At 34.0% G+C, this 24,672-nt stretch overlaps 2 protein-coding genes across 2 annotated transcripts; both read right to left on the bottom strand.

Annotated features, from left to right (window-relative positions):
• Positions 1-2,157: 2,157 nt before the first annotated feature.
• LOC147274727 (S-adenosyl-L-methionine-dependent methyltransferases superfamily protein) lies at positions 2,158-4,561 on the bottom strand. Its single transcript, XM_086227534.1, has 2 exons — positions 3,508-4,561; positions 2,158-2,297 (listed from the first exon to the last, which is right to left on the bottom strand). The coding sequence occupies exon 1, from the start codon at positions 4,514-4,516 to the stop codon at positions 3,512-3,514; it is 1,005 nt and encodes a 334-aa protein (XP_086083660.1). The 5' UTR covers positions 4,517-4,561; the 3' UTR covers positions 2,158-2,297; positions 3,508-3,511.
• A 1,898-nt stretch (positions 4,562-6,459) lies between these two features.
• Positions 6,460-9,899, bottom strand: HDA6 (histone deacetylase 6). Its single transcript, XM_086256490.1, has 6 exons — positions 9,312-9,899; positions 8,411-8,851; positions 8,142-8,284; positions 7,241-7,331; positions 7,010-7,143; positions 6,460-6,728 (listed from the first exon to the last, which is right to left on the bottom strand). Exons 1-6 carry the CDS (start codon positions 9,846-9,848, stop codon positions 6,671-6,673), a joined length of 1,404 nt encoding a protein of 467 aa, XP_086112616.1. The 5' UTR covers positions 9,849-9,899; the 3' UTR covers positions 6,460-6,670.
• Positions 9,900-24,672: the final 14,773 nt, after the last annotated feature.

The following is a 24,672-nucleotide window of genomic DNA, read 5'->3' as shown; positions in this document are numbered from 1 at the left end:
AGTGAGGGTTCTCTTGTCTATTGCTGTTAATCATAAGTGGTCCTTGTATCAAATGGATGTAAAAAATGCGTTTTTGCAAGGGGATCTGGAAGAAGAAGTATACATGCAACTTCCTCCGGGTCATCCACAAGAAACTGATTCTACCATGGTGTGCAAACTCCACAAGTCCATTTATGGATTGAAACAATCTCCTCGTGCCTGGTATGCTAAGTTAAGCTCAGTCCTAGAAGCTGTTGGTTTCAAAAGAAGCAATGCTGATTCATCTCTCTTTGTTCGTAATGGCACAGCTGGAAGATTGGTTGTTCTCATCTATGTAGATGATCTTATCATCACAGGTGATAATGTTGATGAAATTGTCACTCTTAAGCATTCTCTTCATCAAAAGTTTGCAATTAAAGACTTAGGAGTGTTGAAGTATTTTCTTGGGATTGAGATGGCAGCATCTAGTAAGGGATTGTTTTTGAATCAAAGGAAATATATCATTGATCTGCTTCAAGAAGCTGAGATGATGGATAGCAAACCAGTTAGAACTCCTCTTGACAGTAAGCTCAAATTAACCTTGGAAGGACAGCCAGTCAGCGACATCAGTTATTATCAAAGATTAGTTGGCAAGCTTATTTATTTGACTATTACAAGACCTGATATTACATATGCAGTGAGCCTCGTAAGTCAATTTATGCATGCCCCCACTGTGAGACACTTACAGACTGTCAAAAGAATTCTCAGGTATCTCAAGGGTTCTATTGGGCGAGGAATTCTCTTGAAGAGAAATGGTCACACTCAAATTATGGGTTTCACTGATGCTGATTGGGCAGGAAACCATCTTGATAGAAAATCAACCACAGGCTACTGCACTTTCGTTGGAGGAAACCTTGTCACTTGGAAAAGCAAGAAGCAAAATGTCATTGCTCGCTCAAGTGCTGAAGCTGAGTACAGGGCGATGGCTTCCACTGCCTGTGAACTTATATGGCTAAAAGGTCTCCTTTCTGATTTAGGGTTCCTAGAGTCTCAGCCTATGTATCTCTATTGTGACAATCAAGCAGCTATGCACATTGCTTCCAATCCAGTGTTCCATGAAAGAACAAAGCACATCGAAGTTGACTGTCATTATGTTCGTGAGCAGGTTCAATCAAAAGTAATTCAAACTGCTTATACTCGCAGTCATGATCAGCTGGCAGATATCTTCACAAAGTCTTTAGCCTCATCTCAGTTTCAACGACTTCTTTCCAAGCTTGGATCAATCAATATACTTGATCCCGCTTGAGGGGGAGTATTGGAAGGTACCTTACTGGTTAGGTAGTTGTGTTCTACTGTTTGTATTGTAAATCAGTCATAGCTGTATGGCCTTAAGTATGGGCTCCCCTTTTTTCCCGTTACCTGCTGTGTCTTCATGTATTTAGTCAGGTTCCCTTGTAATCAATCAATACAATCAATACACAAACTGTGTTTACATTTTCTACAATAGTCTTTCCCATTCAAATTTGCAAACCACCAACCACATTATGCAAAAGTGAAAAAGATAAGTCATAACTCACAGATGCAAAACCAGCATTAACTATTCCATATATATAATCTTAGATTGAGTTCATATGCTGCTGCTCAGCTGTTCTTTTATATTGGCATATGTGGATTTCACTTTTCTGTTAAATTCAATTAAGAGTTCACAAATTTTTGTTCCTCTGGAGAGGTTTCTTTTGAGTCTTTCTCAAACTTGGACTTCATTGTTTATGACAATATGTAGGCACATCTAAAAGTGATGGAAAAATTTCTGCACACATTTCTCCTTCAAAAGTGATGTCTCAAAGTTTAAATCTCCTCTCCAAATATCATAAACTGATACAAAAAATAGCTACACATAACAGTTTGTATTCATTATTCCATTTATGTTCCAATTTCGTTTCCACAAATAATATACTGAACAAAATGTTCAGACACGTTTACATTATTACATACTTTGACTCAAGTAGCTTGTAGAAAGACTCCAAAGCCAAATGGACTTGCAAATGAGGCAACAAGTTGAAACTCTAACTTCCACAGGCAATGATCAACCTCCATAGGAGACATAAACATATATAGCCATCATATCATAAATGGAGGAGGTGAAACATAATGTGATTTTTGTTGATTTTTTTTGGGTGAAGGTGGCGGGGATGCAACGATTGTTCTTAGACTGCGGATGGGCACTGTTTTCCTGCTAACAATGTCACTTTGACATCCAAAGCTACCTTCTTTTCTTCCAATTATCTTTCTCATCAAGCCATCTCTACAGTCAACATGCAATGAACTCTTCTCAGCACCTTCAGCCATTAGAAAATCACAGCAAGCAAGAAATGTTAATAGCCAGAAAGTTGGATCCTTGAAAACTTTTATGTGTTAAAGGCAAAAAGTAAAACCATATCACCATATGTTAGATGCAGAATACAATTGTCAATAAATGGTAAAGCATAGAATCAATCAAATTAAGTACTTTGACGTATGGTTTGGGGCTTAGTCCAGATGATCAAATTCAATGTAACTAGAACAGATCTCATCAAATGGAAGATATTATTACCACGAGAAAGTAATGTAGAATTTACTGGAAAAACACCCAAGAGAAGACATACAGCTACTACAGCTACAACCAACTGTGCTGGAAAACTGCTCATCATAGAAAGCAGAAACAAGAACTTGTCGAAGCCTTTCAGAGTGAATTCTTTGTCATAATCCTAGAATATTGAAAACACTGAGAGCAATATTTATAGATGCTCTTTGTCTTCAAAATAATATTATAATTAAAGTTTTTTTGTTTTATTTAATTTGGGGTTTTTTGGAAAATAATTTAATTAGGACTAGGTAGAAAAAGGATTCTATAGGATTAGGTAGAAGGACTGTATTTGATTAGGTTTAAGGAATTATGCAGTTGACCTTGTATTCACACGTTAGTATGTTACTTCCCTTGCTTTCATGGAAGACACTGCTACCTTATAGCCACACAATTTTGACTTATATATCCACGACTATGAGTTAGTGAGTCGTGAGTATGACCCCATACAAAATGTAGAGTTAGTGAGTAGTGAGCAATGCACTGCTAAAAAGAAGACCACTTGCCAATGGAGCTTAAAATAAAGGATTTTTTCAAAGTGGGCGGAAATCTTAGCATCTAAAAGTCTGAAACCTAGTGATGAACTGAGCAGCTGGTTTTCACAATTTTACCACTCTCGATCTGTTTTTCAGTGGGAAAAAAAAAAAAAAAAAGTTGTGTGAAGATGGATCAGTACTCAATATGAAGATTGATGAATTCCAAAGTAGGTAGTGCCATAATTGGGTATAAGAGCATTGTTAAGTTCGGGATGTACATGTAGACCATGCCGCTATGGTTGATGTCTAAAACTCAAATAGTTAAGAAATAGGCCAAATTCAACCAAGAAAAATATGACAACTACATGGATTAGCATCAATACACTGCCTAGTGATTACTTGAGCAAACACCATAACTCCATTTCATTCAATCAAGGAAGTAAAACATACCAATTTAACGGCTAAATGGCATCCACATATCAACATAACCAGCTAAAGAATGCGGCAGCGTCTTCTTCCAAGCGTCAAGATCAGGCATATCGCCCGTAAGAGCAATAGAGCTATCTTCCTGTCGATTCCCAAGGCTCAATACGAAGAGCTTGTCGCCAAAAACCCGATGCATAGCCTTCAAAGTGTCTTCCATAACTACTTTCCCATCTCTCCGCGAGTCCTCAGCCTCTACACAACTACCTCCTACATTGACCATTATTCTCCCGCCTTTTCTCAAACACCTTCTGAGCATCTCCCAAGTATTTGAGTCCTGCAGCTCAGGAACCAAACTACCTTCACAAAACAAATCCACTAAAATCCCTGCAAACCCGTCTCTAGCAGTAGCTTTGAATGCGTCTCTAATATGAATGATGAGCCTATCTGGGTACTGTCTTTCAAGCTTTGAAAGGCCAAAGTACTCTCTACCCACAGCAATCACAGACGGGTCAAGCTCCCACCCATGAACCACCACTTGTGGGTACAGCTCAAGAATGGACCGGGCAGCTGAACCCGCTCCGAACCCGAGAATGGCGATGGGTCCGGGAGGCAAAAGGGGCGGCAAGGTGGCGAAGACGTCGAAGTAAGTGTTGGTGAGGGACTTGAAGAGGAAAGAAATGCTGTGGATGTTTCCGGGGACATCGAGGAGGAGGAGTCTTGAGCCGGCAAATGGGTGGTCGGCTCTTCGCGAAACTTCGAGAACACGAATGTAGTTGTGGCGGGACTTGAACTTGGCGAGGACCTTGACGTCCTCGGCGGGGATGCCGTCGTCTTGGGTCTGGGTTTGGGGGCTGGAATGGTGGTGGCTCTGTTGTTGGCATTTAGGCGTTAATGGGTGGAAATGGATGGGCTTTGGAGGTGTTTTGGGAGAGAAATGGAGGTTTGGAGACTTGGGTTGGAAAGAGTTGGGAAAATTTTGAATTGGGTAGGGGATTAACGGTCGAATTTGGTGGGGATTTTGCAGGAGTGACATGCCTGATTTGCTCTATCTTCTCTGTCACTGTGTACAAGATGAAAAGGGCGCGTAAGTAAGGTATACATAGGAAGGAAGCGCTTTTAAGTTTTAACTTGGAACTTTATTTTTTGGTTATCTAAAAACAAAATTGAAGAATTTACCGTTTCATTTTATTTATTTTTACTTTTAATCATATTTTTGTTTTCAACTTAATACCTAGGGGTGGGCGCGGTGCGGTTCGACTCACTTTTCCCTCGGAACCGTGCACGCGCCAGACATGAATAGATGGTGCGGTTCGGTGCTTAAAACCGTGAAAAAAATAAAAAAACCGAACCGAACCAAACCAAACCATCTTGAATGCGGTGCGGTGCGGTTCTCACCACGGTTCTGGGCCTAATGGGGCCTCACACTTGTTTTTTTAAGCCTAAGCCCAATTATTTAATGATGCAAACCCATCCTAATTAACAAGTTTTGGGACTTTGGGGTTTGGTTGGGCAAACTAGTTTATGTAACTAGACTATATAGAGTATATAGAATATATAAAATTTTAAACTTTATGGTTTAGAGTTTAGAGAATGAGAGATGAGTTGCAACAAAACCCTATACCATAAGTTTTAAATCCTTATACTATAAACCCTAATATCCTAAATCTTATACCATAAATTTTAAATCCTATACCTTATTACCTTATATGGTATATACCCTATATACACTTATATAGTATATAACTATATATTATACCCTAGAACTATAAACAATTAAAAATTTTAGTATATAGAGTATAAACTATAAATAATATACTAATTTTTTTTATATAGAATATAAAGAATATACTAATTTTATTATATAGGGTAATGGGTATAACTAAAATTATATACTAAAACATTATTAATTTATTATTATATTATATATCTATAAAATAGGTCATAGGGTTATATAAAATATAGCTAGGTTAATATTAATTTTAATATTTTATTAGGGTTTAAGGTTTAGGGTCTAAAGTGTATAAAAATGTGTGCAAAAAGTGTATAAAAAGTATATAAAAATGGTATAAATATATATAAAAAAATATATAAAATGGTGTATATGGCAATATGTGTATAAAAATATAAAAAAATATATTTTTTGCAAGTATGCGGTGCGGTTCGGTTCGGTGCGGTTAAATAAGGTGTAGAACCGGAATCGGAGAGAAGCGGTGCGGTTCGGTTTTTTTAGCGGTGTTAACTTTTTTTTGTCAACACGATTTTCAGCGGTTTTTTTCGGTGCGGTTCGGCCGGTTTTGGCGGTCCGCGATTAATATGCCCACCCCTATTAATACCTGATGTTAAAAAAGTTTCATTTCAGTATATCAACTTTAATCTCACGTCACCTCCATTACTTGTAATGTCTTTCACACTTTGTATAATCAGTAGTGCTAAACATTTCATATTTTTATACCACAATTTTATACCACTTTATATGACAACTTACATGTCATTCATATATTAGATATTACCAAATAAAAATAAAAACTTAAAAAAAAAAATCATATCCAATAAAATAATGACACGTAAGATAATATAATATAATATAATATAAAAATGTAATAAGTATAACATTATTATTTGTCTAACACCTGGTTCTTAAATATTGATTTTCTTATTTATATTATTTTTTTAACTAATATTCAATTGTTCATGAGATGATTGTATTACATTAGTAATTAGGTTAAAAGGGTATGTAACTAACAGATTAGGCTTTGAAGATGTAAATGAGAGAAATTAAACTATATAAAAAAATTGAGTCAAGAATAATATGCAAAATAATTGAATTCAAATAAACTCGCGCCTTAACAAATAAACAAAAACAATATTAATCAATTAAATACCAAAAGCAAAAAACTCATATTACCTATAACTATAAAGATCAAGTATTCAAATGATAATGTGAGGTTTGAGTTAATGTTGATGAGAAGAATAGAATAGAAGAGAAAAAAAACAGCATTTACAAGTGTCAACACATTAGTATTCTACAACTCATATTGATTTTTTTTTTTTTTTTTCAAAAGTTTGCTAGGGCCATGCCCCTCTTAATCCTTCTATGTTCCGCCCCTGCAGGTGATACGGGGATATACTAAGACAGTCTAGGTGATACAGGGAAATTAACACTAGAAGCTACAAATATCCATCTGTGTCAGCAAGGAGGATGATCTTCTGCTTTCTCTTCGTCCATCTCATCATCTGCATCATCCCTATATTAACAATCGCAACTCTTGACATTAGATCAGGGGTAACAAATCAAAATGCTCATTATCCAACTGTGAAATTAAATCGCATTTTTATCAGAAGAAGTATCCTAAATAGACTCGGATACCCTTTCATGGATACAGGTTTCAATGCCATGACAACTTTGAGGTCAGATTACTTTTCTAATGGATCACCAAAACTCAACCTCCAAAAAAGGTAATGTTTAAATTGGCAGGAAACGAAAAAACAACCCCAATTTATAGAGTATGAAATATAAAAGCATTACCTCATCTCAGTCTTAACCACAGGCTGACCAGCAAGATTGGAAAATTTCCAATGCTTCTCATCATCAGGATCAGAATCATAATCCTCGCCGTTCCAAATGCGAGGCTTTGGTCTTTGGTCCATCTTCTCTTCGGCCTACCATCCACCAAACCATTAGTATGATTGAGACACAAGGAAGATGAAAACATGAAATCCTGGAACATTATCAAATAAAATGTCACTGGTTGCGTACCTCCTCTGGAACTTGTGTAGTGGGCGGTGTTGTCTGGAAAGGAACACTGGGTGTATGAGGTATTCTTGAAAGTTGCTCTAGTAGCGTATTCCTGGGGAAAAAAAAAAAGCAAAAAAACATGTACAATGCATGAGAGAGATAGAGAGAGACGGTGTCTACGGCTTATTGAGTATAAACAGTCCAGCATTATCAAAAAATGTTTCCTAACTATAGTATCCTTTCACCATGCAAAAAGTTGCAAATTCAGGGAGAAAAGGGACAAAAGCTCAAATGTTGAATTACTAAAGAAGGTGCAAACACCATATATAAAAAAGAGTCAACATGGCAAATTTAAAATCTAATATCAACTGAGTCAAAGCAATTGTGTGAAATTTTGAATATTTCTGGACAGAGAAGGCAAGCTTGAAGGTGAGGAATCAAGAAAGCCAAGAATTGAAAGGTATGTTAAGACATCCACAGCACGGGGATGAAAATTAGTACTTTTTCAATGGGAAAACTAGGACCACATGTGGGAAATTAGTAATGGCCAAACTTGAAGAGAATTCAAGGTTCCATTGCAGAATAATTTCAAAGGCTGAGAACCTTTGAACACAAAAATTAACTAAATCACTGCTATACACAGCCAATAGAGAAGCAAATTACTTAGGATCACTTATTTCTTGTTTATAATATATTATGAGTTCTCTAAAGTTCAGAATCACTGCTTTATTAACCAAAATGACATAAAACCATGCATATTGTTATGTAGATTTCTAAGTATTTTTCATAGTTCTCAAGAATACTTGGGGAAAAGTATATTGAATTTCATGCTATCAGCATCAGGAATCACCATTTAAAATCTAGCTTAAAATTATACAATCACTAGCACCAACTGTTATAAGTAACGCAGCAACAAACTCACCTTATTTTCTCCATATCTTTGGGTGAGTTTAGGTTCTCCATGTTGCATGTGTCAATATGAAGAGTGTAATCTGGCCCAAAGTACTCATAGTATTCATTGTAAGGCAACTTATTATCAGGTTCCACCCCAACCGCCACTGCTGTCTGTTACAAAGTATCAAATGCAATCATAAGAACATTCCATCACATAAGTGCTATTGCAAAGGCATTAAAAGCAAAATAAATACACAAATAAGGGATGCCATGGCGATTGCCAAAGTAGAGAGAAACCTCATAACACCAACAGCGAGCAACATTCCGGATCGTATAGCCTCCCCCACCCAAGACCATCAGGGGAACATTAAAAGATCTGAGGAAATGAAGACAATCTGCATGGCCTTTGACAGACAAGTTGAAGCACCCCAATCTATCACCAGACAATGAATCCGCTCCACACTGAAGAACAACTGCGTTAGGCTGGTACATCTCCATAACTTTTTGGATGATGGGCCGAAACAGACCACGAAAACTCTCATCATCCAATCCATCATTTAGTGGAACATTCAGGGCATAATCCTTCCCAGTCCCCGCCCCAACATCCTTAATGTGCCCAGTCCCCGGAAAGAAATCCCCAAATTTATGGAAAGACACAGTCATGACTCTGTCAGTGGTGTAAAATGCTTCCTCAACTCCATCTCCATGGTGGACATCAATGTCTACATAAAGCACACGCTGCGCGGCAACAATGACCCGATTACACAAGTAATTTATTCAACAGTGGAATATTGTTGACATACATGATACAATAAATGAACAAAACAAAGAATTGACACTTTAGACTACGTGTATAATAATCAATATCAAAGAAAGAAATAGAAATTTTCACAAGTAAATATTAGTTCCTTCAAAATTTTATCATATTCAACTTTCATAACCCCCGCATTGCTTGTTCTTCTTATGTACCTTAGCATGAAGCGCATAACCATTATTACGTGCATATTAGCATTTAGCACAAACCAAAGGACACCACAAGAACATATACACCTTAGTAACTAAAAATCACTAAATGCAAGTAAACTATTCAGCAAGAAACATCAATGACCTTTAAAATTAGAAAAAATAATATAAATATTAAATATGAATAAATAGTTTAAATATTTAAACAAGAAAAAGAAGGTGGTGGTTATATTACCCTGTGAACCTTGAGGAGCTCAAGAATGCCCAGAACAATATCATTGACATAGCAGAAGCCGGAGGCCTCGGCCTTCTTGGCGTGGTGGAGGCCACCGGCCCAGTTGAGGGCGATATCGGCGTCCCCGCGGTTGAGCTTGACGGCGGCGCCGATGGAGCCGCCGGCGGAGGCCTGGCAGAAGCCGAAGAGGCCGTCGAAGACGGGACAGTCCTCGCCGACGTTGAAGCGCTTGAGGTGGCGGGAGAAGGCGGACTCGGCGAGGGTCTCGGGGGCGACGGAGGCGAGGAAATCGACGTAGTCGTCGGAGTGGAAGCGGCGGATGTCGGCGGGGCCGGCGGGAAAGGGGCGGTTGATCTCCATGCGGCGGTGGAGGCCGTAATGGACGATTAGGTTGTGGGCCATGCGGATGCGGTGCGGCTTCATCGGGTGCCCTTGCCCGTAGTAGTAGTCGCCCACCGTCGGCTCGTAGAAGTAGCTCACGCGCCGCTTCTTCGCGTCGGGGCCTGATGGCAGTGACGCCCCGCCTTCAAACTCCATCGCTCTCTCTCTCGGTCTCGCTCTCGTTCGCAGTTGAAAGCGAAAAATGGTTCTGAATTGTCAGTGTGCTACTACGAACGACGAGTCGTTTTTTTATTCAATTAGTTATTTACAGAAAACCCACAAGTCATAACTCGTAAGAGAAGAAATAAGCCCAACGAGGCCCACTTAAGAAAAAGAAGTCCAACCAAGAAACGATTTAGGCCTGGCCTTTTGTCATGCTTGAATTTGCAAATCCTCTTAGTTGGTATTGGCCCAATATTGTTGCAATTCATAGGAGATGAAGCCCATTAGTAGCGGGGTAGGCATAGCAATTTCAAAGATTTAGATTGACAAACTATGATAACTATCGAAACATAACACCTCAGACTGTTTAACGAGATAAATTGCATCGATTTTAAGATTAGTCTAATGGTAAATGTGGGTAAGGTAATGGAAAATAAGAATTATAAGAAACCTCAAAAGGAAAAGGATTTGATATGTCTTCCACTTGTGTTTCAAGTAGCTGAGTAGCATAACATGACACACCAATTATACATGGACAAGGCAGATGTGGTTGTTTGTATAGGTCTTGGCTCTCAGTACATTTTCTCTCATATTATGTCACATCAGAGTTGAAATGTGGAGGACCCCTTTGTTTAAATTGGGCAGCCGCCCCATCGTCCTTTTGTATTTATAGAACTTAAATTAAGCTTGATTATGGTGGGATGTACAGATTGTTGATGTACATTTTTCTACGAAAATGTTTAATTGGAACAAAAAAAAAATAAAAGAGAAAAGAATTGCATGCCTTATGGTTAATTGAGAATGAGCATGATGGGAATCAGGAATGAGAAGAAAATGAACTAAGGTGAGGAGTGTAGTTTTGAGTGATAATAACATAATATATTAATATTAGACTGTTTGGAAAAAGAAAAATTACTTTATTAAACTGCATAAAGCATGTCTTTTTGGTCTGTATAAAGCACCTCAGCTTAAGGTTTTCTCAGACAATCATTTAAAAGAATGTAATTGATCACCACCAGATAAATTTTTATGCAAAGCATTGTCGGTGTGTATTGACCTTGACTATAGGTATCACTTTGTTCTAAGTTTATAGACGTTATGAAAATGAATCTAGTAACTTAGCCGTTTTAGTCTTACTTTAAACCATGAAACTTGGTACCCTAATTTCCAATTAAGTATTATAACTAGCTTTATACATGCCATGAACCAGCTTAGCCAATCCTCTAATTAAGGGTAAATTGGATATTAATTTATTATAATTAGAGCAGAAGCATGTAAGAGGACCGAATTGAACAGTAGTTAGGTGTTAATTAGAATTTTTAATGGTGTCAAATCAAAATTTGGTTATCAATTGGAGACATGAAACTTTAATCAGCAGGGTTATCTCCTTAGCTTTGTTTTGTGATTAGACATTGAAGGGTTTTTCTTCTCAAGGCACTCTAATTGCAACTTTTGACTTCATTTTGCAGTGGTTCGGGTGCATGGATGGGCTCAAGGGGGACCAAGGAATCTTAAAACCATACACCTCAATACAGATACAAGTTGAATAAGCAAATTAATAACCCCAAATTAAAGTTTAACTATGACAATAATTATGTGATAAGATATAACCCACTAAAACAACCTGGCACAAGAGGTACTAAAAGGACCATCATATATATGATATACCAGCACCTCAATTGCTTCTCATAAATTTGTTTCCCTTATGGACCTCAATTGTTTTTTTTCTTTTTAATTATGAAGAGGAGATATTTGACTTTAAGAATCATTTCAACAAAATTGAGAGAAATACCAATAAATTAATAGTTAATTGATAACCCTAAATTGTTATTGAGTGTTCTTAATATTTTTAAATTATGTTTTCAAATTTTGCTAACGTCAATCACTTACGCATGAATAATTGTTAATTAATCAGTTAATGATGCACACGAACACTAATATTTTTCATTGTTTCCTTATGTTATATGTATGATTAAGTTAAATGTTCCAAAAGAATGGGTGTGAATGTGTGATCACAAGAGACTAGTGACATGAAAATTTGATGCCCTCGATGGGAAGAGAAGTGGTTCCTTGGCGACAAGAAATAATATTATTCTTAATTTCATATATATATTTTTAGGGAGACAATTGAAAAAGTTTGAGAGCCAGGCAAAGGACCTAATCATTTAGGGGAAGGATGAAGGGAAAGAAATGGGTTTCCATGGCTTTACTTTCACTATCATTTTGTGATCATCATCTCTTGAAAAGGAAGCTTTCTTGTTGGTCGATGGAGACTCTTTGAAAAGGACACTGCCTTTATAGGAAAATACCACTAATACGTTTCCAATATGAGACTTGAGATGAGAGCTACACTACTACAATTTCAATATGTATCCTATCATATTATTCACACACACACACACACACACATACACATACATATATATATATATATATATATGATAAGAGGAAGCTTGAAATGAGACTTATCTAACTTAGTTAATTATAAGGAAATATGGCTGGTAGAACATACACTGCATTGTAGTTCTATGAAATGAATTGTCTATTTTTAAATCTCAATTAAAGGATTTTTTTTGCAAGAATTACAAAATAGACAATTATAATTATCGAACTACAATACAGAGTAATTAAATCACACATGTAATATCTTATTAATGCTAAAATAAAGTGTACCTCTATCATTTGAAAGGCCCTATATGTCATAGATAGGGTTAAATACATTTTTGGTCCACGAACTTTGAACGATTTCTCAATTTGGTGCACCAATTTTAAAACGTGACAAAAATAACCCCGAATTATCCAATTTGTGTCAATTCAAGATTTTCCGTCTAAATATCTAATGGAGGCTGACGTGGCGCACATTCAGTGCGCCACGTGTCACCTCTTTTATTTTATTTTCTGATTTTTTTATTTTTCTATTTTTATAAACTTTAAAAATGAATTAAAAATAGCTTCAGACTCATAAAAATACACGGAAAATTTCTACGACCTCGTCTTAACTAGTACTAATTTATTATGGGGCCAAATTATCAATTTTCCCTCTGAGAGTTTCCAAGAAATTTGGGAAGTCCAAATTTATTTCTAAAAACTTAAAATACTCTAGACTTTTTGGAAATTCATAGAATAATCTCCCAAGCTCCAAAAAATACGAGGTTTGCACTGTTGGTCTTCAAAAAACTAACACTACATTTCTCATGAACACTTGCTACCCAAAAGACCTCTCGGTCTTAGAGGAAAATAAATTTTCCTCTATAAAATAAATTTTTTATTTTAATTTTTTAGAAATAAATTTGAACTTCCCAAATTTTTCGGAAACTCTCAAAGGGAAAATTGGTAATTTGGTCCCATAATAAATTAGTACTAGTCAAGACGAGGTCGTAGAAATTTTTCGTGTATTTTTATGAGTCCGGAGTTATTTTTAATTAATTTTTAAAGTTTCTAAAAATAGGAAAATAGAAAAAATCCGAAAATAAAATAAAAGAAGTGACACGTGGCACACATTGAGTGCGCCACATCAGCGTTTAACGACCACGTCAACCTCCGTTAGATATTTGGACGGAAGATCCTGAATTGACACAAATTGGATAATTCGAGGTTATTTTTATTACGCTTTAAAATTGGTGGACCAAATTAAGAAACCGTCCAAAATTCGTGGATCAAAAATATATTTAACCCTAGATATATATAGTACTCCAATATATGGCCAAGTGGCCCAAGTCCGATGATTTATAACTATATATGTAGCCATCATCATGGTTAATGCATCTGACCTGCAAAATGAAGTCCACATCATTCATATATACCATACAATTAAACACGTGTGATACGCAGGTGCAAACTATGTATGAGCATGAAATTTATAAATGTGGTTATCCTAATTAATACAACATTCATTGAAGTGTTTATTTTGGCAGTTAGATAGGCCAGGTTCACAACAAATAATATTCTCGAGAAAGAGCAATCAAATGTGAATTACAATGGGAAAATGTGTGTATTTAGAAAAAGAAGGCAAAAAATAATGAGAAATTTGGAAAACTAACTCAAATATAAGTCAATTAAAGACTTTTAATATATTTTTTAAAAATTTTAAAAATTTGATATTCGAGTAGTGCTCAAGCTCTCCTCAATAAGTGCTTGAACACTCCTCGAAGACTACTCGATAGGGTTCAAGTTCTACTCAAAAAGGGTTCGAGCACTTTTCAAAAGAGGATCGAGTACTACTCGAGAGTCAAAATTCAAATTGTTTTAAAAAGAAGTTAAAATTTTTAATAAAAACAAATAGGTTAGTTTTTTATATTTCTTATTAGTAATTTGTGTATGTTGCGGGCCGCGCATATTTATCATGTGTCAAAGGCTAATTAACTTTTATTTAATTTATTTAATTGATCGTAGTGAATGAGACGATAGTAATTTGATTTTTTCATTAACTGTAACATGTCAATCAAAAGAAAATTTTAGCAAACAGATGTCAATTAAAATTGGCTATCTTTAGTGTAGAATTTGAATTTTACATAAATGTGTGAAAGCATCATAGTCGGTGTTGAAAAAAACTCATATAAGATAATAAGAACCATCTTTTGCTTGGCAGAGTACTGCTGGGAGCCTGGGACCCATCTTAATTATATAGATTGTATTTATTCGTCCTAGCTAGCAAAATACATTGTACTATTATTATTAATAATAATATTAAGCTGGTCATTTTTGTCACTATATGTTGACGTATCTCATAGAAGGGATCACTCATAATTATTATATATATAATATATCAGTTGAATGTGTAGGTTGTCAATCAAAAGCTATCATCTATTTTGACCCAAAAAAAAAAAACTATCTTCTACATCATATCATCCTCAATTTCATTCCATTGTGATTTCTATACATCATGATTCATACATGCACTTTTCCACCTCCAGTCACTGTCCAAACTCTTTCTATACAGGCAATTGTATTTTTGCATTATTCGTATTTTCTTTTTTTTTTCCTTTTCAGTTTTATAATCATATGACTTAAAAAGTAAAAATCTCCATGCAAAATTAGAGAAGACTCATTTTTGTTCACAAGTTTAAAAACTTATACCTTTTGTATTATATATACTGTCGATCATCTCAATTTATCTCAACTGACTTCATCTCCACTAATGCAAAATATATATTATATAATATATATCGGTCTCTTTCTTCATGTAAAGAAACTTAAGTGTCTTAAACTAATGAAAATGAATGTTAGTTTTATATAATAATGCAATTTTGTGGGCTGCAATATTATGTTAAGTAAATTAGCAAAAAAACATAAAAAATGATAAGTTTCATTTATATATGCATATAAAAGATCTATTTATTTTTAAGCCAGATATATATATTCTAAATAGATTAGAAGTTTGAGTTTATTTTGTGGCTTAAAAAAATATTTTGTGATTTAAAAATAAATAAATTAGAAGTTTGAGTCTATAACTAAAAAATATTGTATGTATGACTTATTAATTAAAAACTCTGTTATATCGTGGGGTGGAGAATTTAGAAAAAGAAAGAGGGGACATGAGGTGGACCATGACTGAGTTGGATGATGTTGAGGACATCATGGTGACGTAGCCACACGAGTGAGGACTTGCCGACTTATTGGGCAGTCTAACAACTCCTTTATGTGTGACGTTATTTAAGTTAAATAAGTAAATAATCTTGGAGTGATTAACATATGGTTATTGAAATGGACACATATAAAGAGATTCGACATTTCATAAATTATTATATACAGTTTAATTTTTTGGAATGTGAGATTTTCTATGAACCAGTACAAGCACACAAACTAACTAGCCCGAGAGAGAGAGAGAGAGAGAGAGAGAGAGAGAGAGATCCGGGAGAGAGAGATAGAATATAGATCATGTCGGAAGCATGAACGTGACGTTACCATAGGAGGACTTGTTGTGTAGCTTCAGGTATACAGAAAATCGAAAAAGACCATTTACACGCTTGCGAACCATATATATATATATATATATATATATATATTGTAGAGAGTAGAGTTCAATCTTATCAAACAATTGCGGTGTACACTGCATATATGCATAATGCACATACAACACTACAAGACCGTACACCTTCAATCAACACATCACTTGTACATATATCATATATGTACGTTTATATGCCTTGTCAAATGTCATACACAACCCCATTATTGCTCCATTTTTCTTTGGTGGGGTTTTGCTGATGATTGAGGATCCAAAAACTTTCCCTGTTTACTCATTTTCTGGGAAAAACATTTTCAACATGACATTTTAAATATATGCAATTATACGTTAATTACATATATGCATTAGGGATGATAAAAGTAAAGAATAATGCTATATTTATTATATTCTTATACCACATTTTTATACTATTTTACATGTTATTATTTTATTGAACAGAAGTTTTTTTTTTTGTGTCTAATATATGAATATCATATAAGTTGACACATAAGATGGTATGAAATTATGGTATAAAAATATAGAATATCTAACACTACTGAAAAGTAAAACCATCAAGTAGTTAGAAATCGTCCACGTTACATACGATGCCCACATGCTCCAATTTCCCTTCTAGACTTGTAATTATTCAAATTTCAGATGTTAATTAATTTATAACTCATTTTATATATTCCTGCATGCTCATTAGATTCTCACAATGAAAGACTGATCTTGGCAAGTTAATTAAATAGGAGGGCCCTCTCGTACAAAGTGATTATCACCCAACTCATAAGTCCTAATTAATGTTGGTTTATTTGATGGGATATGAGCTAATATGCTCCACCATGTGCCTTTCAATCACTAACTAAGTTTTTTTCTCCTCTATCTTGGGACTAGATGGACCAGTTGACTTAACTTAGAGCTTTAATTGTCTCTAAGTACTGATAAGGGTGTGGTGGGATTGTGACCACTATATAGTATATACAAAGTTTGAATATTCTTAATTACCAAATTAAAAAAGTTAAAAGAAAATATAGTTAAATCATCACTTAATTAATTCCTCACTTAAAGCATGAGATTAGCTAAAGCAGCTAAATGACTAAGGCCCCGTTTGGTATTGCTTATTTGGAGCTAAAATCACTTTTTAAAAAACTTTTGTGCCCAAAATGTGTTTGGTAACTTATACAAAATCAGCTTATTTTGACAGTGACAAGGTTTTGACAGTGATTTTGAGAAGCAACTAAGAGGCAGCTTCTCTAAACTGCTGCTAAGAGAAACTACCGGTTCCTTTAATGAAAAGTTTACAATACCGCAAATGCCCTTAATATTTTGTCTTAATGACACGACTTGTCCTTCGTCTATCCTGAACATTTCATCTCGATCACTTCTTTCTCTCACTTTCAGCGTACTAGATCACTGTTCTCTTTCAGAATCTCAACTTCATCCCTGAGACTCCAAGAGAAAAATCCTCCCAAGACCCTCATCCTGAAGCTACCAATTCTCTCAATCCAACTCTTTCTTCCATTTCTTCCTTAAGACCCAGAAAATCCCAAATCAAAAATGTTCTCTACAATCTCTGTCATTGATGGCAGGCATAAATCACCACCAACCACAGTACTTGGGTGCTCCATGCTTGCAAGAAAAAGGTTCCCAGGTTGTTTTACCTAGTAATTTCTTATTTCAACAATCACCTTGTGGGTTTTTATTTTCAATGAAAAAAAAAAGTTGTAATGCGGTGTTATGTGAGAATGGGGATTATCCAGAAAAAAGAAAAGAATGGGAATTATCTAGTTGTTAGGACGAATCTGCAGATTGCATAGACAGGTTCTTGATTTCATTCCCTTCAAAGGCAGATCCACCCTACAGAAAATAAACTTATTATATATACATATATATGTGTTTTCTTTATTGAATTTATAGTTGAATTTGTTAATGGGAAAACGAAAAAATAATGGTTAGAAAGCTCAAAGCATGGTTATTTGACATATTATATTGGGTAAGTATAATCATAGTTTTTCATACAATTCTGAGTACAGGAAGATGCTAAGTTTCAGTAAAAGCAATATTTCTTTTTTGTTTATAATGTTCTAGAATCATGAAAATATAAATACATGTGACTCTTTACTAAATAATTGAGTAAAAAAAGACACTTTTCTATTAAGTTTATTTTGGTCATTATACACAATCACAGCACTTCAATACTAAAATTTACCAAACACTCATACACTGTTTTTATACTCACAACACTTTTAAAAATAAAGTTTACCAAACGCTCAACTGATTTATTGCACAGCTGATTATTTTCACAACACAGCTAAAAGTGATTATTTTAAAAGTCACAGCAATACCAAACTGGGCCTAAATGTACTTGAGATAAAGATCGAGAGGGATCTTAAGTCTTAACCAATCAAAAGCTTTCTTGAAGAAGTTGTCTATTCTATTCTCTAACAGAAAAAATAAAATAAAAATCTTTGGGGGACCCAAATGAAGTGAGAGTTGATATATGGTACGGTATTTTCTAAAATCATTTAAAAAGGACTGGCCTATTAGAAGTACTGTCAAATTAATTAATGCTTATGGTAGCCAATTTATTCCTTTTTGACTCTTTCGTCGGTTCGAAGTAGAGATGTGTTTCAGACGAGATCGAAAATAGGGTGTTTCAATTTCAATTCAAAAAATTTTGGAATGAAATTTCTATTTCAATTTCCATTTCAAAAAATCGGAATTTCAACATCTCATTCCAATTCGGAATTTTCTGATTTTTTCGAAATATCACATTTTCGGAACTTTCGGATAAAAATTTGAAATTTTCAGATAAAAAATCAGATCTTCATGTTACTTTTTGTTATTAGTAAAAAAAAAAAATTAGTAATTACACGTACAAAAAATGTGGGTGCTTTTGTTAGCATTTATGTTATTATGATACACATATATTTATAATATACATATACATATATTTATATTAATAGTATTAGTTTTTTTTTTTAATATATATGTATGTGTATGTTTGAAACAAATAACAAATTAATGAAACATATAGTAAAAAACTAAATAAATGATATAATATTAATATAAATACGGAATAAATTAGCATAATTTCAAAAATATCGAATCAGAATGCCTTTGGAAAATTTCGGATCGGAATTAGAATTGGATCGGAATTTATAGATACATTTCAATTTCAATCCAATTTTTTTCGGAATTTTCAGAATTCGGTATTTTCGGATTTTGGATTTGATTAGGACGTTTCAAAATTTGAAATTTTCGGATTGGAATCGGTCGGATTCGGATTTTCCAATCCAAATCACACCCCTAGTTTTAAGTATTGCTTTAATTAATTAAACCACTAATTGGGTAGCCGCTCTTCCATGCCCTTAATATTAAATATGGAATATTGAAAAGCAAACTATTAGTACATTACCACCCCAAAAAAAACCTAAAGTACAAATTTGTCTACCTTGAGTCTTGACATATGATAAGATATGGAATATCCTAGCTAAAATAGTAAATACATAGTGGGGATTATAATTTAATGTTAGTTGGATTTTTGTATAACAATTTTTATATAACAAATTTGCATGCTTATTGAGTTAATAATTAGCACAAGCACATAAGGCATGAGATTCATACATGATCATAATGTGGATAAAATATAGGGAGACTTAAACTCATTTTAAGTATAATCACATCATGAGTGTAAAATCATGTAACATGTAACAAGATGCTTCTCTGCCTTTAGAGGGTGTGATGTTGCATGCCTTTCATAAAATTATGTGCATTAAAACAATCTAATAGTCTAAGATATGCCACATCATCTCTCTTTCAATAAAATTAGAAAAATAAAAATAAAGAAAACCAACCCTCACCTTCACCCGTTGCAGCACCCCAGCCCCAGCCTCAGCGCCTCCATTCTTTCCGGTAGCCTCCCCGAATGTCGGCGGCCTCCTATTTTTCTCCTCACCTGAATAAGCTTTTTGAGAACCTTCTTCCCAGATGCTCTCATCCCCACCTACTCGCTCTCGTTTGTCATCGATGTTTCGTAAGTAGAGAATCAGATTCACCGAGGTCTGACGGCGACGATCTGAAGTTGTCGAAAAAAAAAAATTAGATAGAAATAAGGGATATTTGGATATTAGCCCTTTAAACTAATTTTTTATAGGGTCTAACACCATCACTTTTTTTTTTTAAATAGCTAAAACCTATATTCAAAATCTTACGCCACGTAGGATAACAATAATTCATTATTTTCCTATTATTTACGAGTTTTGCCAATGTAATTAATGTTGATTTCAAATTTAAATCACTAACCTATAGCGAATCATTAATTAAATGCCAGAATTATGGTTGTTCATATTTAAATATAGAAATTAATAGATATATGAGTTTTTTTTTAATTAGAGATATGTGAGTTTTTCATTTTATTTGAGATATGTGAGTTTTTATGTTGTAGGATTTTATTTTTGTTTGTTGGTGCAGGTGTATTAGCTATTGTATTTTTATTAAATGTAGGCTCCTTATTAAATAATTATAATGTAAGTTTCTTAGTTAATGATTTTGATGTAGGTTCTTTATAGTATTTTTATTCAATGTGGGTTCTTTATTGAATTATGGTAACGTAAGTTCTTATTGAATAATTCATATAGGTTCCTTAGATTTTTTCTTTTTTATACAAATGTTTGTTCTTTTTGTTGTAGGTTATTTATTTGTTTATGATAATTTTACCTAGATTCATTATATTTACTTATGGGTCCGTTAACATACAGGTATTGGTACCTAAATTTATTAACCAAAACCACCTAAAGCCTCATTCTTTCTTTGCGGGCCAACTACCACAATCCTATTATTCATTTGCGGACACCACACTCACTAAATCCCAAAATACCATGTAGACACCACACCACCACTAGATCCCAAAATACCATCCGAAAATAGACATAACATGCAGACATCTTCCAAAATACCAGCATCAATGCATCACCAAAAAACAGAAACAGAAACTGTAAGTCCGCAACTCCAATAAACTGCAGTTTCAACTCTAATAAATTGCAGTTTCTGCATTTTCAGTTCACTTACAGTTTCAGTTCATGCAGTTTCAGTTCACTTACAGTTCCAGAAGTTGCAATTTAGGGTAAACCCAAAAAACTAAAACTGAAACTGAAACTGCAAGTCCGCAACTCCAATAAACTACAGTTTCAACTCTAATAAATTGCAGTTTCTGCACTTTCAGTTCACTTGCAGTTCCAGAAACTGCAGAAAGTTCACTTGCAGAAACTGAAACTGCAAGTCCGCAACTCCAATAAACTGCAGTTTCAACTCTAATAAATTGCAGTTTCAGTTCACTTGCAGTTCCAGAAACTACATAAAGTTCACTTGCAGTTTCAGGTTTATGCAGTTTCAGTTCACCTGCAGTTTCAGAAACTGAACTAAACAAAAAAATCAAGAACATAAACATACTCATGCACAGACCTTGATAAGCAGAGAGAAAAGTCGGGATCTGAATTATTTGATTAATTGATAAATTGGATCGAAATCGGTGGCGGGCAGCGGCAAAATGGCAAAGCTGGATGACGAACAGATCGCGGAGCTGCTCGTGGTGGTGGTGTTCGTCCTGGAGGTGCTTGCTCTGCGAAGAAGAAGAACAAGAAGATGAAGAAGAAGAAAGAGAAAAAAGACATAGTGGGAGGGGGGATAAAGAGAGCAGATGAACGTGAAAAGAGAAGAAAGAGAATGACAAAAGGAAATAAAATGACAATTGACCATATTTCAAGATAGCAACTTACCTTGTTATTAAAAAAAATTAATTGGTGCACTAGAGAGTAAAAACAATAAGTAAAAGGTAGTTTAGGGTAATTAATTCTTTACTTATTGTAGGTGCGTTAAAGTATATTATGTAGATTCCTACGCATTGCATAATTCTAATTTTATTAGTGTAGGTTGTTTAGAAATTTATGAAAAATTCATATTTGAAATTTAAAAATAACAAAAGTCCAAACAATGAATTATGAGCATTAAAAGCACCAAAGATTTAGGAAGCAATAACATCAGTTACTAACAATAAATAGTCAAATAAAAAAAAAGTTTGACAAAGGGTTGAGGGCATAAAAGAAATTTACAAAATCTAAATTTTAAAAAACGCTGACTAGAAAATATAAATATGGAAAGTATGTGAGTTGGCAACTAGTCAAAGGGGTTAATACAAGAAAAAAGAAATTTGTAGGTTTTAATGAAAGAGATATAAATTTGATGGGAATTTTCCTAATTTTCTATAGAAAAAAAGAAAAAGAGAATGCATGAAAGAGAAATAGTAGGAGGTGGTCGCCAAAAAGAGGGTGGAGATGGAGGTGTTGCAACGGAAAAGGGTAGGGGTTGGGTTTTATTTTATTTATTTATTAATTAATTAATTTTTTATTTTTTTATGTTAAAAGAGAGGTGATGTGGCATATTTTAGACCATTGGATTATATTAATGCACATGATTTTATGAAAGGCATGCAAGAGCACACCCTCAAAAGGTAGAGGAGCAAGATCCATGAGTGTAGTGTCACCAAAAGTATTTCTCACGCGGGTGGTTCAATTAATTAAATTATTTAAATTAAAAAAATTGACTAATCATGTATTTGCTTTAGTAGTCTTTAATTTATGTACCAAAAATCCACCATTCTTTTTCTTAAAAACCAGTTAATAATTAACAACATCAATTATGTATGATGTAATTAACAAATTTATTTAGCTTTCATATCCCAACAAGTTATTTTTCACGTGTGATCCAAAATCTTCATGGCCCAATATGATAATACAATCTCCCCTTTAATATTATTTATAATTTTTCTCAAGCTCCATGCTTAAATTTTCAATAATTGAGATTGTAATCTTAATTAGTTAACAAATTAACAAAAAACATGTTGTGACAATACGACTATGACCGAAAAAAACGACAAAAGGAGGTAGGGGCAATAAGTGTACAAATTATTCGTATTTGGGTGTGTCGAGCTGGCAGCGTATTTTCCAAGATTATACGGCATTTATATCATCACACGTGTAACTGTCGGTCATGGAAGAGCCTCCAAGGCTCCAATCATTGAGGTTTCATTCAAGTTGAAGATTTATACAGTGTGGTCACTCATACGGTATCATTGATGGTGTGTGACTACGTGGCAGCCATCTAGAGGATCGGGCCCCACCATTAGTTGATCAGAAGCTTTCATAATTATGTTAATCCATGAAAGATAGGGAGATCTTTGATTGCTCATTTCTTTAAGTTCAGTTGGGTACTTGGTAGCAGGGGTGGGGGCAATTCTCTTCTTTTTAATTCATGGAATAATTAGAGGAGTGGTAGCTTCTTGAGGCTTTCCCTTACTTTATTTGATTTCATTCATGAAACCATTAATTGTGCAAATTAATTACTACTTTTACCCCCACAAAACTCATTAATTATTTCTTGATTTGTCTATGCTTAAGGATCAAGGACAATAATTATCTTTCAACTCTCATCTATTTTAAGTAGTTTGGTTACGGAAATAATTTTCTTCACCGTTATTTATTTATGCGTGTTGCGTGTTATATAAGATGAAATTCTTTTGTTAGACTAAAAATTTAAACCACATAATATAACATATAGTTTTGATTGATTATAATGTGATTAGCACATAAGAAATTAACAGAGAATCCAAATATAAGTGTATATATTTTAACTATATATAGTTAGAAAGACTCTTTAGCTAAACAATATAAGATATTTGTATTATCAAATTATGAATCTGAATTTCATTGATTATGGTAATTTTTATCTAAATATGAAGTTTATATTTATTGTCTAACAACATGTGATTTTTTGGTGTTAGTCTGTCTAGTAAAATAATATGACTCTAACTTAGTTAACATTTTGTAACAACGACAATCATATAATGCTAATTATGGCTACTTAAGACTATTAAAATTATATAGCACATGACCCATATTGAGTGAATGATGATGTTACACCATGATTAATGTGTATTAATATAAGATTATATTAATAAATACTTACTAATAATATAATTCAAAAAGGGGGGGAAAATATAAAGAAGAATAAGGAAAAAGGGGAAAAAGGGAAATTGTCTATTCTTCCGATTTTTTCTTTATGTATGTTACATAAGTTTCTAATGGAATCTTTCGTTTTTGCTTTTGTGTTTTTTGTGTAGCATACATGATGCACGGCCAAGATTGATCTAGTCTGACTTATGTAATAATTTTCTTCGTATGAGTCAAATATACGAATGGCTTATGGGACCCACACTTGATGATGCATTGGTACTGTCGGCTGACTTTATAATTATCTTTGTAATATTTATAAGAATATTAATTATTTTTCATGTCCTCAAATGCATAGTACTGTATACATAAGCTGACAAGCATGGCTGAAACACTGTTTTATGCAAATTTATCATGAATGTCTGTGTTCCAAGTTAAATTAAGCAATTAAGTGAAAAAAGAAAAATCAAAATTCTCAACTCAATCTATATTTGTAGGAGCTAACTATATGCTCATTCTTTAACAAATTAAGTTTGCTTTTGAGATCTAGTGTTGTCTAATATGATATCATGTTTTATTTATAGAAGGCGGCACTTAAATATTGTCTACTTTTTTCTAAGTTTGTAGAGTGAGACAACACTTACATATTATATATTGTCTACTTTTTATCTATTTGCCTCTTCATGTGTATGATTAAACCTCTTTTGAAAAAAAAAAAAAAAAAAACTTGATTGATCTTTGTTCTAGTAATTTTTCTTCTAAAGAAAGTAATTGACTTGTACTCTTTATATTTGTACATACAATTAAGTAGTCTACGAAATCTTTTGATACAAATGGTATCCAAATTCCAAACCATACTAATACG

This window comes from Dryas octopetala, chromosome 9 (genome assembly GCF_963921425.1).
Source record: "Dryas octopetala chromosome 9, drDryOcto1.1, whole genome shotgun sequence".
In the NCBI taxonomy this organism is placed as follows: Eukaryota; Viridiplantae; Streptophyta; class Magnoliopsida; order Rosales; family Rosaceae; genus Dryas; species Dryas octopetala.
This window is presented reverse-complemented; position numbering and strand designations above follow the sequence as displayed.